The sequence below is a fragment of the Phoca vitulina genome, unplaced genomic scaffold (assembly GCF_004348235.1).
Source record: "Phoca vitulina isolate PV1807 unplaced genomic scaffold, GSC_HSeal_1.0 scaffold1, whole genome shotgun sequence".
Classification (NCBI taxonomy): domain Eukaryota; kingdom Metazoa; phylum Chordata; class Mammalia; order Carnivora; family Phocidae; genus Phoca; species Phoca vitulina.
Genome location: NW_022589704.1, coordinates 108,281,977 through 108,300,636, shown reverse-complemented (window position 1 = coordinate 108,300,636; position 18,660 = coordinate 108,281,977). Strand labels below are relative to the sequence as shown.

The window sequence follows — 18,660 nt, the reverse complement described above, 5'->3', positions numbered from 1 at the left end:
GAACTCCTCTCAATGCTGGGGCAGCCAGGGAGGGATGGGATTCATACCCCAGCAGGCAGGACAGGCTGGAAAGACATTCTCAGGAGCAGGCAGCTTGTGTCCAGTCACTCTGTGTGCCTACCTGACATTGCCAGCTGGTTGCATCTCTCCTTGCTGAGCCTGACTGTCCTGCTTTGCCCAGATATCCAGGCAGCCACCACCCATCTGTCGGGGGTGACACTTGAGACTGTTTGCTACCCGTATAACAAAAGGCATCGGGCATCAGCATGTTGGAAGGTCATAGAGGCTGCCAGTCCGACGACACAGCTCTTCCGGGCCACGCCTCGGGGCCCCTCAGCATGTGTCTGGCGCAGTGTGGGCATTTCCCCTTGTGGTTCAGTTTGGACTCTACTCCTCCCAAAAGGAAGCCTGCCACTTACCCCAGGGACGGCGTTGCCCACCCTGGATGAGGAGGTTTGCTCCCAGCCTGCTCCTATCCCAAAGAGTCACACTCTCACCTTCTCCATGGTAGGGTGGTTATATGTTTCTTTGGGGGCAGGTGATTTGCAACTAACTCCTGGTGCAGAGGAAAGAGCCATTGCAGTCCGACCAATCTGGGTTCAAATCTGGACTCTGTCATCTGCTGTGTGAGCTTGGGCAAGTTGCCTAACCTCTCTGAGCCTTAGGTCTCTCATCTGGAGGGGAGGGTTGCCTCAGGGATTAAACGAGTGGATTACAGAGCTACTGATTTGTGCCTGGGTGAATTCTATACCTGAGAGACTCTGGTTCCCTGAGACGAGGCGATAGGAGGCACGAGAGGGAGCTGAGGTGGCCACAGACACCCCAACACATGGGCCAGCATGATGAAGACTGAGCAGCCTGGGAACCAAGCAGAGACGTTGGCAACTGCTGCACCGTCCTTCGTGGGGGCTTACTGTGGGCCAGGCATGAGCTGAGTGCCGACACGTGTCCCTCATCTAACTGGCCTCTCACCCATCTCATGGTCTTTCCATGGCTGGGAGTCTAGACCCAGAGAGTGAGGTACAGCCCAGGCCACTGTGAGAGTGCCGCTCTTGAGCCCTCGCTGCTCTGACCGGTGTGTGCCTGGCTATGGCCCGGCCGCGTCTGATGCTCCATGGAAGTGCCTGGGGGCTGCAGGGCGTGGCGGAAAGATGGGGGCTTTAGAGTCTGGAGGGGTGCTGGTTTCTAATCCAGGCTTTGCCTCCACCCACTGTGGCCCTCGGGAAGGACACTAACTCTCTGCAGGCCTTGGCTTGTCCATCTGTAAAATGGGGATGCTGTGTTGGCCTAGTAGGGTTGTCGTCTGGGAATACATACTGTAGCCCCTGGTGTGCGCTGGCACTTAGGATGCCCGTGGCGCACAGAACCTTCGGCGGATTTGCAGGGTAGCTGTGCAGGCTGAGCCGAGCCGGTGCCAGGCAGCTTGGCCCCGACTGCGTGTTGCTGAGTCCCCACAGCGCCAAGACTGTCATCAGGGCGAGAACAGCGATTTTCCTTACGCTGGGGAACATTTTAGCTTTTTAAGGAGGGAAGCGTGCCCCTTGAGTGCAGCCCTCCAGGCTTGCTTGTCTTTGCCCCTCCGCAGTCCTGACCTTCTCGTTCCTTCTTCCCGCAGCAACATGTCCAGCGCCTTGGCCAACGCGGTATGCCAGCGCTGCCAGGCGCGCTTCGCCCCTGCCGAGCGGATCGTCAACAGCAACGGAGAGCTGTACCACGAGCACTGCTTCGTGTGTGCCCAGTGCTTCCGGCCCTTCCCCGAGGGGCTCTTCTACGAGGTGAGGACCCAGGACCCCCGGCCGGACTGCCGTATTGGAGCCCAAATCCCCCACCAGCTCAGAGCCTGCGTTCTAAGAGCCTGTGGGCTGTGCCCAGCCGTGGTCCTGACTGGTGACTGATGGGCAGTCATGCCAGGTCTTAAGCTTGCTGCACTTTGGGGGCGCATCCTCACGTATGAGGTGTGAACAGGGCCCCCCTGGTGGCTATGGGTGCTGAAGGAGAGTCACCATTCATCCAGCCTCCTCTGGGTAGACTCTGGGAGGCCACGGGTTGCAAACACCCTGCCCTGGTGGCACATACCCTCCTTTGGGATCAGACAGTGAACAGAATAAATATATGGTATATCAGATGGTGCTCAGTGCTCTGGGTATAGAGGCTCTCAGGGTGAGGAGGGTGGGTGGTCAGGGAAGGTGATGTTTGAGCAGACCTGAAGGAGGTGAGGGAGCCATGCACACATCTGTAGGAAGAGCACTCAGTAGAGAGAACAGTCAAGTGCAAAGGCCCTGAGGTCAGAGCATGCAGGGAATTTGAGGTGCAGCAGGAGGCAGTCTGTCTGACATCTGAAAAGGACCGCTCTCCTTGCTGTGCTGGGGAGAGACTAATGTGGGCAGGCACAGAAGCTGGAGAACAGGTGGGGCCAGAAGCTGGATTACTGAAAAAATCCAGATCAAGCGAAGTTGTCTAGATCGGGCCATAGTGGCTCGTAAGAGCAGATTGTTTAAATTTTCAATAAACTTGCCAGCTCGTGGGCAAACATAACTCTTAGTAAAAATTAAGTTATATAAATGTACAGGGAGATAAAATTTTATTGAAAACAAGGGTAACACATACTCAAAACTCACCACTTCCCAATTACTTTATTACGTTTTCCTATCATCTATGCCTTCGAGGTTATTTGTCTATTATACCTGGGTGGTGGAAACCGTACCCTGATGGCTGCCTCACATAGCTGAACTCCATGCTGCTGTCCTGTTGGGAGCTTGACATTGTCCGTGGCAGGAATAGTCACACCTTAGAAACTGTTAAATGCTACAGATCGGACCCTGCCTTCCAAAGGGCTGGTTGGTCGTCATTTACCAGCGCACCAGTGGGAGGTGCAGTGGAGGTGGTGACCGGGGCTCAGAGGCTGGAGAGACTTGGAAGGTACAGCTGATGGGATCGACAGATGGGCGGCCGTGCGGTGTGTGAGCTCCTCCTGGCCGTCGGAGCCTTCCAGCCTCCTGGGAAATGCTGGCGCACTGTAGAGGCACGGGGAGGGGAGGCCGAGCTCTGTTTGCAGTGGCCATGTGCCTAGAACAAAGCCTGGAGCACAGTAGGTGCTCAGGAAATAGTCGTTGCTGAATGAATTTCACGCCCTGCCACCTCTACGGGCCACTGGGTAGGGCTGTATTCAGTTGTAGCCCAATAAGACGCTCATTTCAGAGAAGAGGGCAAACCGACCTTTTTGATAAGAAAAGAAAATTGTCAAGGGAGAAGAAAGCAGGGACAGGGTTTGGCCACACTTGGGGCTAGTGCAAGGGCCATCATGCCCAGGTACATGGGGATGATGGCTGGTGCCCGGAGTGGCTCCTGCTGGCTGCAGGGCTTGGGGTTCTCCCTCAGGGCCCCATGTTTTTCCTGTGTCCCTCTTTCTGTCTTCCCTCTCCGGGTCTCTGGTGGCCTCTGGGGGAAATGCCTTCTCACACAGAGAAGACACACAGGAAATAGGGCCAAGTGACATTTATAAATCAGACTTGATCCCAGCCCTCGGCTCGCTCCCAGCACCAGCAGGGCCAAGATCTTGTGCAAATAGCCTCGGCTTTTGGAAGACTGGCCTTGCCCAGTTCCCAGCTTCTCGGAGACCCCTCACTTTGCACACCCGCCTGTGGAAAGGGCCAATTCCGGCCGATTCCCTCCCATCTCCAGGCCTTGCCCCTGCTGCTCTGGGATGCCTTCCTCTCAGCACCTCCACCCCTGCGGTCTTCCAGCTCCTTACCACCTCCTCCAGAAGCCTTCTCTGGAAGGAGGGTTAGGTGCTGCACCCCGCTTCCTGCCGGTAGCAGTTGCACAAATTGGGGTGCTTCTCTAGCCTCCCCGAGGGCGGGTCCTGATCCAACAAAGACCGGCCAGCTGGGGGCAATAATGGGCGTTTGCTTGAATTTTCTCTGCTGGCCCATTTGCAGTTCGAAGGCCGGAAGTACTGCGAACACGACTTCCAAATGCTGTTTGCTCCGTGCTGCGGATCCTGCGGTAAGGGCTGGATGCAGCACACTCCTCTGCACGCCTGGGGGGTTGGGCAGGTGGGTGGGAGCACAGGTGCTCTTCCCTGACCCCCTCTCCGAGCACCAGCTCTCTGCAGGCATCACCTCCCCAAGCTCTGGGAGGGGAGCCCCGGGACCAGGCTGAGCTCAGGCGAGTGCCAGTGGGCGCAGGGCTTGGGAGGGGGCTGGGAGGGGGCTGGGAGGGGAGCGCACGCCTGCCTTAGTGAGCAGGGACCAATGTCTTCCAGGTGAGTTCATCATCGGCCGCGTCATCAAGGCTATGAACAACAACTGGCACCCGGGGTGCTTCCGCTGTGAGCTGTGTGACGTGGAGCTGGCTGACCTGGGCTTCGTGAAGAACGCAGGCAGGTGAGGTGGGCCGGGGCTGGGTGGGAGGAGGGCCCTCACCCAGGCACTGCCTAGTGAGCACCGGGCCCTGTGGCCTGTGCCCACTGGCAAGGCCGCTAAGAGACCCTTGGTTTACAGGTGAGGGCTGGGGCCGGAGAGAGTAGGGCCTGCCCCGGGCCTGGGGATGCTCCCAGGAGCAGGCTGACAGTAGGCAGCGAGGACGAAGGTGGCCAGAGCAGGGACCATCAGATGCAGTGGATGGACAAAGAGCTTTGGGTCATCACTACTGCCTGGCCACCCCTCGCCGCTGAGCCCAACCACCTACCTCCTTCCATGTACCCCTGGCTAAATGCTGCTGGAGAGAGATCACTCAGCCAGGGGGGCCCAAATTGACTCTGACATGCAGGGCACCCCGGCTAGGGTTCCTTGGTAGACTAAGTCCTCGCCTTCCAGGAAGATGGGCTCGTTTCTCCCTGCATGGCCTCTCTGCCCGCCACCCTCCCAAAGCCAGGACGTCCCCTCCCACTTCCCTGAGGGGAAGGCTCTCCTGCTCCCTGCCCTGGTGCCTCCCTGGGTCAGTCCCCACGCACCAGCACCACGGAGGCCCTGTCCCTGCTCCTCCCGAGGTCCCGCTCCTTCCCACCCTCCTCTCTAGCGGGGCTCCCAGCTGCAGTCTGTGCTCTTTCTCCCAGAGCTGTCCTCCCACCGCGGTTGTCTGCAGCCTGTCCCAGCGCCCTCGCTGGCTCCTCTCATGTGCCCCCCACTGCCAGTCTGCTCGGCCCCCACGACCTCCCTCTGCTTGCCAGACCCACGGGTCACTGCTGGTCCTCTCTTGGCCTCTCGGCAGGCTTCCCGGCAGCTTTTCCTTCTTGCTGAAATGCCTGCTCTCCAGGCGCCCAGGACCCTGTGTTCTCCTGGTTTCCTCCGCCTCCTGCCTGTGCTGGGTCCTCTCCTCTTCTGACTTACCTCTCTCCACCCGTCTCTCCATGTTGGCTCGTTGGGGGCTCGGCACGTGGGCCTCATCTCTGTCCAAAGTCCCAGAGCTCTGATTGGCATGCATGTGCTGGACGATTCAGATGTACACCTCCACCCCAGACCTTTCCCTCGGGTTCTCAGCCTCGTGGTGTCCACTGGGCATCCCAAATACAATAGGCCCCAACCAAACTCTGGTTTCTCCTTGGCTGACCAGCAGGTCTCCCCGTGCCAGATGATCGCCGCCCACCCTAGGTGTCTGACTCCCCCGCCCTCTCCAACCTTGTCGCTTCTCTGTTCTCTGCCACTGCACCCCTTGCTCTGGATGCTGCCTGTAGGGATCGCCCCCATTTGCCTGCTCCATGTTGCTTGGTGTCGGTCTTGGTGTCTGTAGGCCCCTGGGCAGGAGCCCGTGTTGTTGTCTACATGAGGGGCTGTGGAGGGCAGATGGTGTCACAGGGGCCCCGTGCTGATCGGGGGTGGCCCGCCGGGTGTGGGCCTGAGCGAGGCCTCTCTCCTCCTGAGCTACAGCTCACACTGAGCCCCCACCCCTGGGAGGCTGGAAGCGCTCAAGGAAGGAAAGGGCTGCTGTGAAGGAAGTGTGGCCCCTGCTCAGACCCTCCTGGCCCGGGGCCAGCCCTCTGAGGCCCATGATGCAGAACTTGAGCGTCCACGTGGGGCAGACCTGCGCGGGGCTGTCAGAACCAGAGGCAAAAGCATGAGCTGCCTGGCCTAGCCTGTCTTCACGTCCTCTTTGTCACTCTTGGGTGGAAGCGAAGATAAGTTCTGGGAAGGGAGTAATGTCAGCCGAACACAATAACCTTCAGAATCTTCAAGTAGAGTTATGTTTATGATCAGTGTGATCAGGTACAAAAAGGAACCTGCTAGCGTGGAAGGTTGGCCCTCCACAGCTGGGAGAGCCTCTTGGGAGGGGGCAGGGCTAAGGACACCCCTGCTGGTCTGGGTTAGTGCGAGACAGGGTCCCATGCCAGGTGCGGGCTCCCTGCTGGAGATGTCCGGAGGCAGGGACAAAGCCCGGCTCCCCCCATCTGCCCACCCATGCCGTATGCTTGACCGACTCAAGAGGGATCAGGCAGCTGCCGAGAAGCTGTGGGGATTGTTGGGCCACATGCAGGGATCACGGACCCAGCATTGAGATGATGAGCCCACAGGCCGCGTTTGTTGGATGTCACCTGGTGGCCAGCCCGAAATGTACTTACAACACTCAATTATAAGTTACAGTCCACGTCCCCTAAACTCAGGGGTCATCTGGCAAAAGTGCCACCCAGGGAACTCAAACCCCGTCCCCCTCCACCTGGATTCCCGCACCCCCCCTTCTCTTGAGTCATTCGTCGCTGCCTTCGGGGCTCTTTCTGCAGAACCCTGCTGCCTTGTGATTCTTGTGGTGGGAAGGAGGTTGGGAGTCTAGCAAGCAGCCCTTGGGAAAGAAAGACACTCATTGTTCAGGAACGTTCCTCTGGCCTCCTTGCCCCCCCTTGCCACGGGGTGAAGTCATTGAGTATCTAGTAACTGCAAGTGAGCAGGGCCAGCACAGTCTCTGCAGAGGGAGTGGCCGATTGGTCCCGTCAAGGGGTGTCCTTTTTTAGGGATTTGCGCATCAGATAAGACAGAACCGGGTGCTGGGTGCTGAGTTCCGCCCTTGGAGAGAGTGGCAGTAGCTTGCTGAGAGAAGGTGGACTTCTCCTTCATGAGTCTGGGTGGCATGCGCCCTGGCGGGGGGGGGGTGTCTTTCTGAAGACAGTGTACGGCGGTGGGCCCCAGGTATGGCATCCCGGGGCTCACAGCTCTGACCTGGCACTCAGTGAGCTCTCATTGGTTTTCCCTTCAAAGCTGGGGGGCGGGCCTGAGAGCCTTTTGCCACAGATCAGGTTGCACAGGGCATCGCGGAACTTCTCGGCCACAAAGAAGTACATGACTGGGTCCAGCGCCCCGTTGAGGCTGGTGAGGCAGGAGGTGACGCGGTTTCCCAGGGCCAGGATGCGCTGGGCGGTGCACGAGGTGCTGTTGCCATGGTAGTGCAGCACGTAGACGGAGCGGTGGACGTGGTAGGGCACGAAGCAGACCAGGAAGATGGTGAGCACCATGGCGATCATGCGGACCGCCTTGTTCTTGAGGCGCTTCTCCACGCGGGGGCCCTGCCGCAGGCTGCGGATGATCAGCAGGTAGCAGGTGACGGTGGTGACAAAAGGGAAGGTGAAGGCCACGGCCAGGGACACGAGGGCGTGGTGGGAGGCCTTCTCCCGGTACAGCTGCAGGCAGATGACGGTGTGGTTGGTCTGCACGGTCTGTGGGCTCACCAGCAGCGGGGCCATGGCCACGGCCACCACCACCCAGAGGAAGGCGCAGGCCAGGTGTGCGTAGAGGGGCCTGCGGAGCTTGAGGGACTTGACGGGGTGCACGATGGCCAGGAAGCGGTCAGCGCTGATGCAAGTGAGGAAGTAGATGCTGGCATACATGTTGAGGTAGAAGAGGAAGCCGGTGAGTCGGCACGGGATTTCCCCAAACGGCCAGTGGTTCCCAGAGAAGTGGTAGACGAGGCGGGTGGGCAGGACCAGCACACAGGACAAGTCGGCCACAGCCAGGTGCATCAAGAATACGTTGGCGGGGGTGCCTGACTTGTGGTCCCGGATGAAAAGCCACAGGGCCAGGGCATTGCCAACAAAAGCCAGGATGAAATCCAGGAGGTAGAAGGAGGCGAAGAGGACGTTCTCCAGTGGCGTCTCCTGGCCACATTGCTCTGCGGTGGCCAGGGAGGAGTTGGCGGTCAGACCTGGGGAAGCCACCTCCAGGCCATTCATGCTTCAGCCGGAAGCAGAGCCGGGGGATGGGCCTGGAGGAAACAAGCAGACAGGTTCCAGAGCCTGGGACCTGTGAAACGTTTTAGCTCGGCATCGCCTTGGGGACTACTGAGGGCACCCCCTGTGTTCATCTGGGGGAGGGTATGTGTCAGAGGCTTTCTGAAGCTCAGCAAAAAGCAAAAATGAAGCCAGGGCCTGGAGCTTGCCAGTCTGCTGCTGGGGCCAGCTTCCCACTGGCTCCTGCATCCCCGGCTGGGCACACAGGAGCCCGGGCCCTGGGCTGCGCGTCGTCCCCAAAGTCCACTCAGACCGCGGGGAGAGTGGGGGGTGGATCCCATCTGTCTGGGCTCTGGGATGGAGTGACGGGCCCCGTGTTTTCTGCCATGCTCCCCAGGTGTGCTTTCTAAATGGCAGGGGGTGGTTCGAGGGGCCCTTGAGCTCCACTCCCAATGGGTGGGTGGGTGGGTAGATCACCCCTTTCTTTCTTCCTTCCTCTCTCCCTCCCTCCCTTTTTCTTTCTTTCTTCCTTCCTTCCTTCCTTCCTTCCTTCCTTTCTCCTTCTCTCTCTCTCTTTTTCTCTTTCTTATTGATTTATTTATTTGAGAGAGAGAGGAGAGAGCCCAAGTGGGGGGAGGGGCAGAGGGAGAGAGAGTCCTCAAGCAGACTCCCTGCTGAGCACGGAGCCCAACGCGGGGCTCGATCCCAGGACCCTGAGATCATGACCTGAGCCGAAATCAAAAGAGTTGGACGCCTAACCGACTGAGCCACCCAGACGCCCCTAGATCACCTATTCCTAGAGCTTGGTGTGCAGAGCCTCGCCCTTGCAGGGTGAACCCTGCTCACCCGGAGTCCTGGCACCCTTCTTGGCCCGTCCCTCCCAGGCCTTGTGGCACTTCCCACCAACTGCAGTGCCAAGTGTGTCACTGCTTTATGCCCCTCTCCTGCCAGCCCCTGCCACCCAGGAGGGCCTCACCAGCTATATAGTGGTGGGCAGTTTCCTGGGAGCTCAGAGGATCCCAACATCTCTCAAGCTTTCTGGACTCAGCCTACCAACTCCATTCTGGCCATCCTAACGTGTGGAGAGCTGTATTTTAGAAAGCCCTGCACTTGGGCCCCAGGCCAGTAGGGGGGATTTTACCACCCGGAGTGGTTTAACAACCAGGAGGCAGATTCTTTTCTAGGAGAGGAAGAGCTATTTTTCCCAGAGGTAGTGAGACTGGCTATGGTTTTCCCACCGAGTCCGGCAGCCCCAGAGAGGCCTGGGGCCCAGGGAAGCCGCCTGTGTCTGCCTGGCCTCCCTAGCCTGGTTTACCCACACCCGAGGGACCATTTGTAGCTGGCGAACCCCGCTCTGGGTGGGTGTTCCCTGCTCCCTCCCTGAGAGGGGAGCAGACTCCTGTGTTGATTTTGGTCAGCTCAAGAGATCCAAAAAGGAGAGCGAAGCTCCCAAATACCCTGCCTCCCTCACCAGCGCTGGGAGTGGGAGGCGAGGGCGGAAGACGGCCGGGCGTCAGGGCCAGCGCAGCCTCCACCCTGACCCCGCGCATCCTGCATCCCTGAGCTGCCGCCAGCCCCTTATTCTCATGCCCGGCAGACCCTCACACACACAGGCTGTGGTGGTGGCATGGTCAGGGCTGATGTCCCGGCTGAGCCTGGCTCTGTACTGAGCAGTCGGGGAGCTGGAACGAGTTCTCTGCAAGCGTGTCCTGGCCTCGCTTCCCCCAGGAAGCATGGTGGCAGTTCTGATAGCACAGCAGCCCCTCGAGGAGGAGGAGGAGGAGGCTGGGGGCCATCCCCAGGCGTGGATGAAGAACAGAGGCGTGCGGGGAGGGCCCGGCACACACTCCTCTAGAAGACAGAGCAGGGCAGGTGGTCCAGATCGTGGGTATGCTGGGCTGTCAGGCCGGGCAGCAGCTTGACCCTCCCCATCAGGCTTCATCAACCACCACTGGGGTCCTGTAGGCACCCCCCTGCCCCCGGCAGCACACACCTGGAAGGGTGAGGGCTGGCTGCCTGAGCAGGACAGAGCCAGGGGCAGTGTGGGTGCGTGGCAGAGGGCATCTGGCCAGTCACCATCCTCAAGTAAAGGGGGTTACTTTCCCAATAAGGTCACATTTTAGTTATTGAAAGGATCCAGGGAAGTTCCCTTGCCTCAATGATCTCCCCTGCTCCAGAGCGGGTTAGGAAGCCTGAGATCCGATACAGAGGTTATTTTCCTACTGTTTCCAGGTGCATGTGACTCGAGGGGTTGTGCCAGGGCAGCCCTGGCTGCTGGGAGAGGGGATGGGGCCAAGGGAGGGAAGGGTGGTGTGGAAGCCGGGGCTGGGATCCCCCTGCTCTGGGCTGCCCCTCACGCCTGGACTCTGCCCCTCAGTGCAGTTATCACCTGGCCCCTCCCTGAGGGCTGCTCACGGGTACTGGTTATCCACGCTGCCGCTCTTAAGAGGCAGGCCTCGGGAGCCTCCTTTTACGGATTAGGGATTAAGAAGTCGGGGCTTAAAATCGGCTAACTTGCCTAAGGTCATTTGGCCAGGGACAGTGGCCCTAGATTTGGAAGTCAGCTCAGGGACACCTAGCAGGGACACCCAGCACCTCCCAGAACACTGCCTTGCCTCTGGGGGCTGCTTGGGGCTGGGTGCCAGAGCTGGGAGTGTGGCTCGGCCTCAGGGCTTGGGCTGGAATTGCGTCTCAGGCTCAGTGGCACCTCCTTGGGGTCTGCCCCAGGACCGGTGATGTAATTTTTGGCACCCAGTGCAAAATGAAAATGTGGGCCCCCTTGTCCAAAAAGTAGGAGTTTCAAGATGGTGACCTCAGAGCATTAAATCGATTGTGGGGCCTGCCTGGCTGCCCGGTTGGCGGTTGGGCCAGCAGCTGGCTGACTGCCTCCCGCACAGCTGCCCCCCGTGTCCCACCACCGCTGAAAGCCTCGTGCACAGTGCTCTCTCTGGGATCTAGACTCAATTTTGAAATGCTTCTAGGTTTGTTTCTGGTTTGTTGAGGTTTCTTTACTCCTCCGATTGTAGGAGTTTTGATACTGACTTTTGCCCCGAAATGGGTCCCTGCTTCACTATGCGTACCCTAGACATGCAAGCCTCGGCCTGCCCTCGCTGGCTCGTCCGTGGTGCTGCTCAGAGCAGCGCGGCGTGCGCACATGGAGGGCGCCTGGGCAGGGACATCGGGGGGTCTGGGGCTGTGGGTCAGGCAAGCATCAGGGGGCAGGTCTTGGGCCTCGGGGAGGGGGAGGAGTGGGCCACAGGAAGAGGCCCAAGGTGGCAAGGCTGTGGTGGGTGGGCATGGCAGTTCCCTCGCATGGGCTGACACCTCTTCTTCCCTGCTCCTTCTTCTGGCTCCGGGTGGCCTAGTGGTGGAGAGCATGGGTGCTGATTCCAGCTGACTGTCATTGCAGCCGCGGGACTGTGCGTGGGGCACTCGCCCTCCATAAGCCCCCGACCCTGGGACAGGAATACCACCTGGTAGGCCCGCTGTCATTCAGACCAGGGCAGCCTTCAATAAATAGGTTGTACCACTATCCCAGAGAGTGTCTCCGGGACAGGGACACCCCATCCCTGCCCGCGCTCTGAGTTTGCCTCTGCTTGGCTCCTGAACCCCCTGCCTGCCCTGACCGGGCTCTGGTCCTTACCTCTCACAGCTGGGTCCAGGTGCGAGGGCAGAAGGGCTGCGGGGTGGCAGGTGGGCTGTGGCCAGTGGGTGGTGGCGCTGCCGGTGGGCTCCGTGCAGCTGTGGTCCAAGGGCTGGCTATTTAAGGAGAGGAGGGGAGACTGCAGCCCCTCTGGCCCTGAAAGGCCGCTTCATTCCGAGAGGTTCCTTGTGCGGTGGGCCACTCCTACGGCTGCCTCTGCTGCCACTGCGTCGTGAATATTCCAGTGTGTCCCAGCCCGCGTGCCCCCCCCCCCGGCCCCCCCAGCTTGGCCACTGAGCGTCACAGAGGCCGAGTGTGTCACTGTGTTGGAAGCCGTGGAGTGGGCGCGGGCTGGGCGGGGTGGGGGGACTGGCCGGGACTGACAGAGACAAGAGGACGTTTCAGCACAGGGTAATTTCCTACCAATGGGGGGCAGGGAGGGGCTGGCCGCCATGGCAACGGGCCTGGGCTCCCAAGCCTGCTCAGGGACTGTAGAGGGGGTCTTGTGAATGGGGAGGCTGGGAGGCTGAGGAGCCTTGTTTGGTCGAATGAGAGGGGACTCTTTCAGGACACTTGCTGTAGGGTCCTTGTGTCTTGCCCCGTATAATGAGGCTCCGTTCGGGCGTGCGGAATAAATCGTGGCCTTTCTCTTGAGCGGGGCACAGCTGCAGGCCTCCTCATAATGGGGCGCTGTCTGTGTCTGTGGGGACGCCGCTCAGCCCGCGAGGCCTGGCCCTTACCTGGGCGGGCTCCTCCCCTGGACAGGAGGCCTGTGAAGACGGCCACTGCTGCCCACTGCCTAGCAGTCCCCAAGACTCTTCCTGGGGGTGGCTCGAGGCTGGGGGGGTTGGGATGTGGACGGTGGCTACTCCTGAGACCGAGCAAGCAAAGTTCATTTCCCCCCATCTTTCCCCAAATGATATATCCAGTAACACAGGGAACCAAATCACCACGCCCAATCTCAAAAGACCTTTGCAGTTTTTAGTTAAAACATTAAAAAAATGTACATAGCTATCATTGGAAAGTAACTACCATGTGTACTATCTTAAATCTGTTTTTCACACAGTCCTGTGCAGTTGGGAGTATTGCCCATTCTACAGATGAGGAAGCAGGCTCAGAGAGGTGAAGTAACTTGCCAGGAAGTGGCAGAGCCAGGATTTGAACCCAAGCACGTGTCACTCCAAAACTTACGATTTGTGTGTGTTAATGTCCTGGTTCGTTCTGGTTTTCTGTTGCACCTTGATGCCGGAATTCTTAGGTACCATCTTCATTCTACCTAGAAAAGAATTCTGCAGATTGCCTTTAGATCTGGTGCTGGGATCTGGTCTGTTGAAAAGACGTTTCCCCATGTGCCTGGGGGGCTCAGTCAGTTAAGTGTCTGCCTTTGGCTCAGGTCATGGTCTCAGGGTCCTGGGATCGAATCTCGCGCCAGGCTCCCTGCTCAGTGGGAAGTCTGCTCCCCTCCCCCCACAAATAAATAAATAGAATCTTAAAAAGAAAAGATGTTTCCCATCTGGGATTCCTCGTGGGGCACTGGGCTCCTCACTTTGGTGTTGGCTGGGAGCCAGTGGGGTTCGCAGGTGAGTGACCAGGGCCCAGCCCCTCCCCTGTGCTGCCCCGCGTGGAGGTCCGGAAGGACCGGCTCACACGGATTTGATATGAGGGTGTCCGCCTGGCTACTTCTGTTGTTGGGTGATTGCAGATGGTAGCTGTGAGGCATCGATCATTGCAGCAGAGTTCTGAGGAGTTGTGCTAAGTTCTATAGCTTTGAAATGAAAGTTATTCCATATGGCTTGAGTGTTGTTGTAATGCTAAGAGTAGTCACCAAAATTGGGAGTGGGGTCATAGGGAATAAATGCCGTGTCTGTGACAGAGACACAAGCAGGTGGCAGGTGTGGTGTGGACAGGGTGAGCCACAGTGATCTGGCGGCTGTGGGAGCAGCTCTGCTTGGGCCTGCTGTGGCAGGGGGTCTGGGTGTCCAGGTGAGCGGGTGGGGACAGGGATCTGGGGACCGATGGGGCAAAGCCTTAGTCAGGGAGACGAAGACTGCAGCGACAGGCCACGTCTGTGTCCCGTGGGTAGGTGGAGTCAGGTGGCCCCGGTGAGGGGACGGGCTCCCAGTCCTGGCTGTATTGTCATGGGAGATGGTACCCACTGTCTCTCACCCTCCTCTCTTCTACAATCATTCATTCACTCACCTACCAGAGACTCAGCCTGAGCTGCTACCCTGTGTGGGACACAGCCTGGAGCCAGTCAGCAGCTTAACAAGGTTACCGGGCACTCATTTGGGCCCCTGGGCCTTCCCACCCGCTGGGGAGAGAAGACACAAATAAAGCAAGCAGACAGCAGTGTTAAGCTGCAGGGAGTCCAGACCCCGGTGAGGTGGCAGACCTTGTGGTCGTCGCCATGGGCAGTGAGCTGGCCTCCCTGGCATCTAGGATCTGCCCATCTGGATGGATGAGGATCCTGAGTCTGACAGTTAATCTCTTAACTAGATTCCTTGATCAGCCTATAAAAGAGGCTGACTGTGGGTATCAGGTCCCTGTAGAGAGGCTCCCTGTGGATGGGCGGCTGGGAAGGCAGGAAGGGAGGGCCCGGAGGCAACAGGATAGCCTACAGACTGGGGTGGCAGGTGGGGGATGGAGTAATGGACTGGGGCCTTTGTACATCTTCGCTTGGGGACCCTGAATCGAAATTCCTGCCACCTTTGAGGCACAGAAACAGAAACCATGTTGATTTCTCTCTCAGTAGAGACCACAGCTGTTGCCCAATGCAGGGAGTAGCATCAGAAATTACTCTGAGGTCTTTACAAAAAAGACTCTGTAATGATAGTTCCTGGGTTTGGAGGCCTCCGTCTGACACAGCTGTGCTTGTCTTTGGAGACAGAAAGCCTATAGATGTACGGGTCTCTCTTTGTGTGACAGACCCCAAAGGAAGGGGGTGTGCAGGCCAGACAGACCTGGGCCTCCTTGGCCGCTCTGCTGGGCACAGCGGGGTTTTCGAGCTAACAGTCACTATTCAGTTACGCACCCATGTTCAGAGACATTTGAAAAATAAAATTAATTTTTCAGCAAATGGCAGTGAAATGTCTACTCTATTCCATATGATGTCCTAGGCTCAGAAAAAGTGGGGAGAAGAAAACTATCACGTTTCCTCTGCCATCCAAAGATGGCAAGCACCAACATTCTGGTGTATTTCTTTCTAGTCATTTTCCAGTGCAGGAGTCCCCTTTTGAGAGGGCACGTCTGCAGCCTTCCTGGCCACGGGATTATTTAGCTAGCTTTTCTGGACCACTCGCTGGGCCTCTGGAGGCTTATGGGCATTGTTAAAGCTGCAGGCAGGAGTCCAGGGGGTCTCTTCTCCCAGGAGGTGGACCATGCTGTCTGGGGAGGGAGAGAGGGAGCGGGCAGTTGGCCCCTAACACCTGCCTCACTTCCCACAGGCACCTGTGCCGGCCTTGCCACAATCGGGAGAAGGCCAAGGGCCTGGGCAAGTATGTCTGCCAGCGGTGTCATCTGGTCATTGATGAGCAGCCCCTTATGTTTAAGAATGACGCCTACCACCCAGACCACTTCAGTTGCACCCACTGTGGGTACGTGCACGGCTGGGTCCCTGTGCCGGGGGCAGGTGGTGAGCCGGGTGGGACCCCCACCTGGGGCAGTGATGGGACGGGCGGGTGGACAATCGGAGAGGGGGTGCAGGGCGGACGTAGAGGGCATCGCTGCAGGAAACGCCTCTCTCCAGGCCCCTGTTCAGGGAGCCCTTGCATGAGGCCCCGCTGGATGAGGGAGGGCTGGGCCCCTGGAAGCTGGGAGGGAGGAATCAAAGGCTTGGAGGGCCAGGGCAAGGAGGAGGGGTTGGTGCTGCTGTTGGAGAGGGAGGAGAGGGGAAAGAAGCTCCAGAGCATTCCCTCATCCCTGCCCCAGACACCCAGTCTGGTGTGGAGGAGCCAGAGAACAGATCTGCTTCTCAGAGGGCCTGACAATGCACAACACAGACTGCCTTCTGCGAGGCCTGTGCAGGAATCTTGTGCCCCGGGGCCTGTCTGGGGCACAGGAAGTCCCCGAAGAGCCCAGAGATCAAAGAGCCGCCTGCCCTGGGCACTGTGTTGGACTGGAGCGGGGCTTCTCTGGAAGCTGCTCCCTGGGGCTGGAGGGGCTGGTGGGACCCACCAGCGCCAGCGCAGGCCCTGCAGAGGGGCAGGGATGTCACCTGGGGCTCCTCTCTGTCTTCCAGGAAGGAGCTGACTGCAGAGGCCCGAGAGCTGAAGGGTGAGCTCTATTGCCTGCCCTGCCATGACAAGATGGGCGTCCCCATCTGTGGGGCCTGTCGCCGGCCCATTGAGGGCCGTGTGGTCAACGCACTGGGCAAGCAGTGGCATGTGGAGGTGAGCGAGGCCAGGGCGGGGGGTGCTCACTGTTATATTGGGAGTCTGGCCCTGCAGCGCCTCCACGCTCCCACCCCAGGCCATGTGGCTTGCTCCCGGCAGGGACCTTCCTCCTGGGTGCTGCCCCTCCTTGTGCCTGGCCTCCACGGGAGCCAGGAGACCTGAGGGCACAGGCCACGGTCAGGCAGCCGTGCCCACCTTCTTTCCTCCCCGTCCTGGCCTTCTGGAGGATTCCAAAGTCATGAGAAAACCTTGGGGACAGTCTCCCTGAGACACCCCGTGGGATTATGGTTGGCAGAACTGGCTGTGCACAGCCTCCCGGAGACATGGAGGCTGGGCGCACCTGCCGGCTGAGCTCCTCAGGTGTGTCCGCCTGCGTTACCTGGAACATTCACCTCTACACTGTGGGCTCTAATGGTCTTACAGACCCTCATTGGCAGGGAGGCTTGTGTTCCCTGATGCCCTGACTAGGTCTGTGTCCCAGAGGCTCTGTCTTGGGTTCTGATGCAGGCCCTGGTCCCTGGCCCCCCCCGAGGAGGGCGAACCCCCACACACCATAGGAACTGGAAGATGCCGCTCAGTGACCCGGGGCCTGCAGGGGATGCTCACGGGAAGCAGACACATGCAGCCTTCGGTGGGGGGGGCACCCTGCTTATAACAGAGCAGCCCCAGCGGGGACGGCGCACGGTGCACCAGGCACCTCGCCAGCACCTGACAGCTTGGGCCGAGGTTGCTGAGGTGGGGAGCAGCCCTGGAGGGGACGGGGATGCGTGTCACTGTGCACCGGGCAAGGACTGGGGTCTGCTGACTCATGGGCGGTCCGTGGAGGTGGCAGCCCCACTGCCCAGCGGTGAGGCCGGTGAGGCACCCCATCCCCTGTCTCCTGGGGCGGGGGGGCTGCTCCAGCCCTGAGCTGCCCTGCCTGTCCCCTCTCCTCTCAGCACTTTGTCTGCGCCAAGTGTGAGAAGCCATTCCTGGGGCACCGGCACTACGAGAAGAAGGGCCTGGCCTACTGTGAGACCCACTACAACCAGGTAGGGCCCGGGGGGCAGAGCGTGGACGGGCAGGGCCTGCGGAGGCTCGGGGCTGGAGCGCGGCTGTGGGGCCGAGGGGAGTCCTCAGGGAGGTGATGGCGTCAGTGGCCGGAATGCTGCAGGCACCCAGCTGGGCAGGAGAGGACGAGGACAGCCCCTCCAGAGCCCGTGGTGGGTGTGGAGGCTGGGCTGTGTGCTCAGTGCCATTTGAGACCCTGGCCCAGACCTGCTGTGGGAACTGAATGAGAGGGCTGTGTGAGGTCCTGGGCTCGTGGGGGTGGCATATGCTGCCGTCCTTCCCCCTCCTGCCAGTCTGGCAGAGCTGCCCAGTTGTTGTGGTCTAGAAGTCAGGGGGTACGGCTGTGGCGTGTCCCTCTCACCGACGCCAGCAGGAGCAACGGGGCCTTCCTGGGAGCAATGCCTCAAGCTGCTGTCTGTCCCAGGGTGGTGATTCTGACGGGCCAGGGGTGCCCTCACCTCGGGCCTGAGACCGCACCCTGGCAGGAGGGGCCCAGGAGTCTCGGGAGGGTGCTTGAGAGCAGCTGTTTGGGGTGGGATGGAGGCCAGGTGGCAGCCTGCCACAAGTTTGACACCTGCTCTGTCCGCAGCTCTTTGGGGACGTCTGCTATAACTGCAGCCATGTGATCGAGGGTGATGGTAAGGCTCCTCTGTCCCTGCCCCACCCCCACGCCCCCCACCCTCGCGTGCCTGAGGCTGGCCCTCTGGCATGTGGGTCCTGCCGCTGCAGGCCCGGCCGGTCCTGAGCCAGCCTGGGCCTGCTCAGCCTGCCTGCCCCCACCCCCACAGTGGTGTCAGCGCTCAACAAGGCCTGGTGCGTGCATTGCTTCTCCTGTTCCACCTGCAACAGCAAGCTCACCCTGAAGTAAGTGGTGCCGGCCTCCTGGGGTGTCCAGGGTGGGCGGAGAGGGACCTGCACTGCCTCTGCCTCCTCCTGGAGCCTGTCACGGGAGCTCAGATTTGGGTAGGCTGCCCAGGGGCTCTTCATCAGGCTTTCCCTGGGTCCCTGCTGTGGTCAGGCCCTGGGGATGCAGTGGCAGCAAGGGCAGCCCCAGCCCCTCGGAGGCAGATCGAGGGGCCCCCAGGGCAGGGGGAGAGGGGGAGCGATGTGAGCCTCCACCACACCAGTGAAGACACTGGGCTCTGAGGAGGGAGGGGCATTCCAGCTCAGGGAACAGCATGTTTGAAGGCAAAGGGGTCAGAACCACAGGAGGTGCAGAATGGCTGGAGCTGTGAGGTGAGGTGGAGCCCAGGTTTCTGAGGACAGCAGGGAGTCGTGGACAGTTCTGGAGTACCGAAGCTTCTGGGAGGGAAAGGAGGCCTGGAGGCCTGATTCCTTGTCACCCGTGACCCCTGGCCAGAAGCTCACCCTGGCACCTGGACTGCTGTGGGCCAGAGGCCAGGGGAAGCCCCCTGCTCCGCCTC

At 59.8% G+C, this 18,660-nt stretch overlaps 2 protein-coding genes across 3 annotated transcripts in view; one reads left to right on the top strand and one right to left on the bottom strand.

Annotated features, from left to right (window-relative positions):
- Positions 1-18,660, top strand: part of LIMS2 (LIM zinc finger domain containing 2) — a 34,813-nt gene that overhangs the window by 15,791 nt on the left and 362 nt on the right. Inside the window, exons 2-9 of the mRNA XM_032412691.1 lie at positions 1,616-1,775; positions 3,939-4,005; positions 4,265-4,385; positions 15,239-15,388; positions 16,033-16,183; positions 17,125-17,217; positions 17,826-17,874; positions 18,025-18,100. Of these exons, the coding sequence (XP_032268582.1) occupies positions 1,616-1,775; positions 3,939-4,005; positions 4,265-4,385; positions 15,239-15,388; positions 16,033-16,183; positions 17,125-17,217; positions 17,826-17,874; positions 18,025-18,100 (867 nt within the window). The remainder of the gene's footprint in view (positions 1-1,615; positions 1,776-3,938; positions 4,006-4,264; positions 4,386-15,238; positions 15,389-16,032; positions 16,184-17,124; positions 17,218-17,825; positions 17,875-18,024; positions 18,101-18,660) is intronic.
- On the bottom strand, positions 6,165-12,010 carry GPR17 (G protein-coupled receptor 17). Of its 2 annotated transcripts, none has more exons than XM_032412697.1 (2): positions 11,796-12,010; positions 6,165-8,225 (listed from the first exon to the last, which is right to left on the bottom strand). In XM_032412697.1, the coding sequence occupies exon 2, from the start codon at positions 8,153-8,155 to the stop codon at positions 7,136-7,138; it is 1,020 nt and encodes a 339-aa protein (XP_032268588.1). In that variant the 5' UTR covers positions 8,156-8,225; positions 11,796-12,010; the 3' UTR covers positions 6,165-7,135. The 2 variants fall into 2 exon arrangements, with proteins under 2 accessions (XP_032268588.1, XP_032268585.1); XM_032412694.1 differs by having other exon boundaries at positions 6,165-8,187.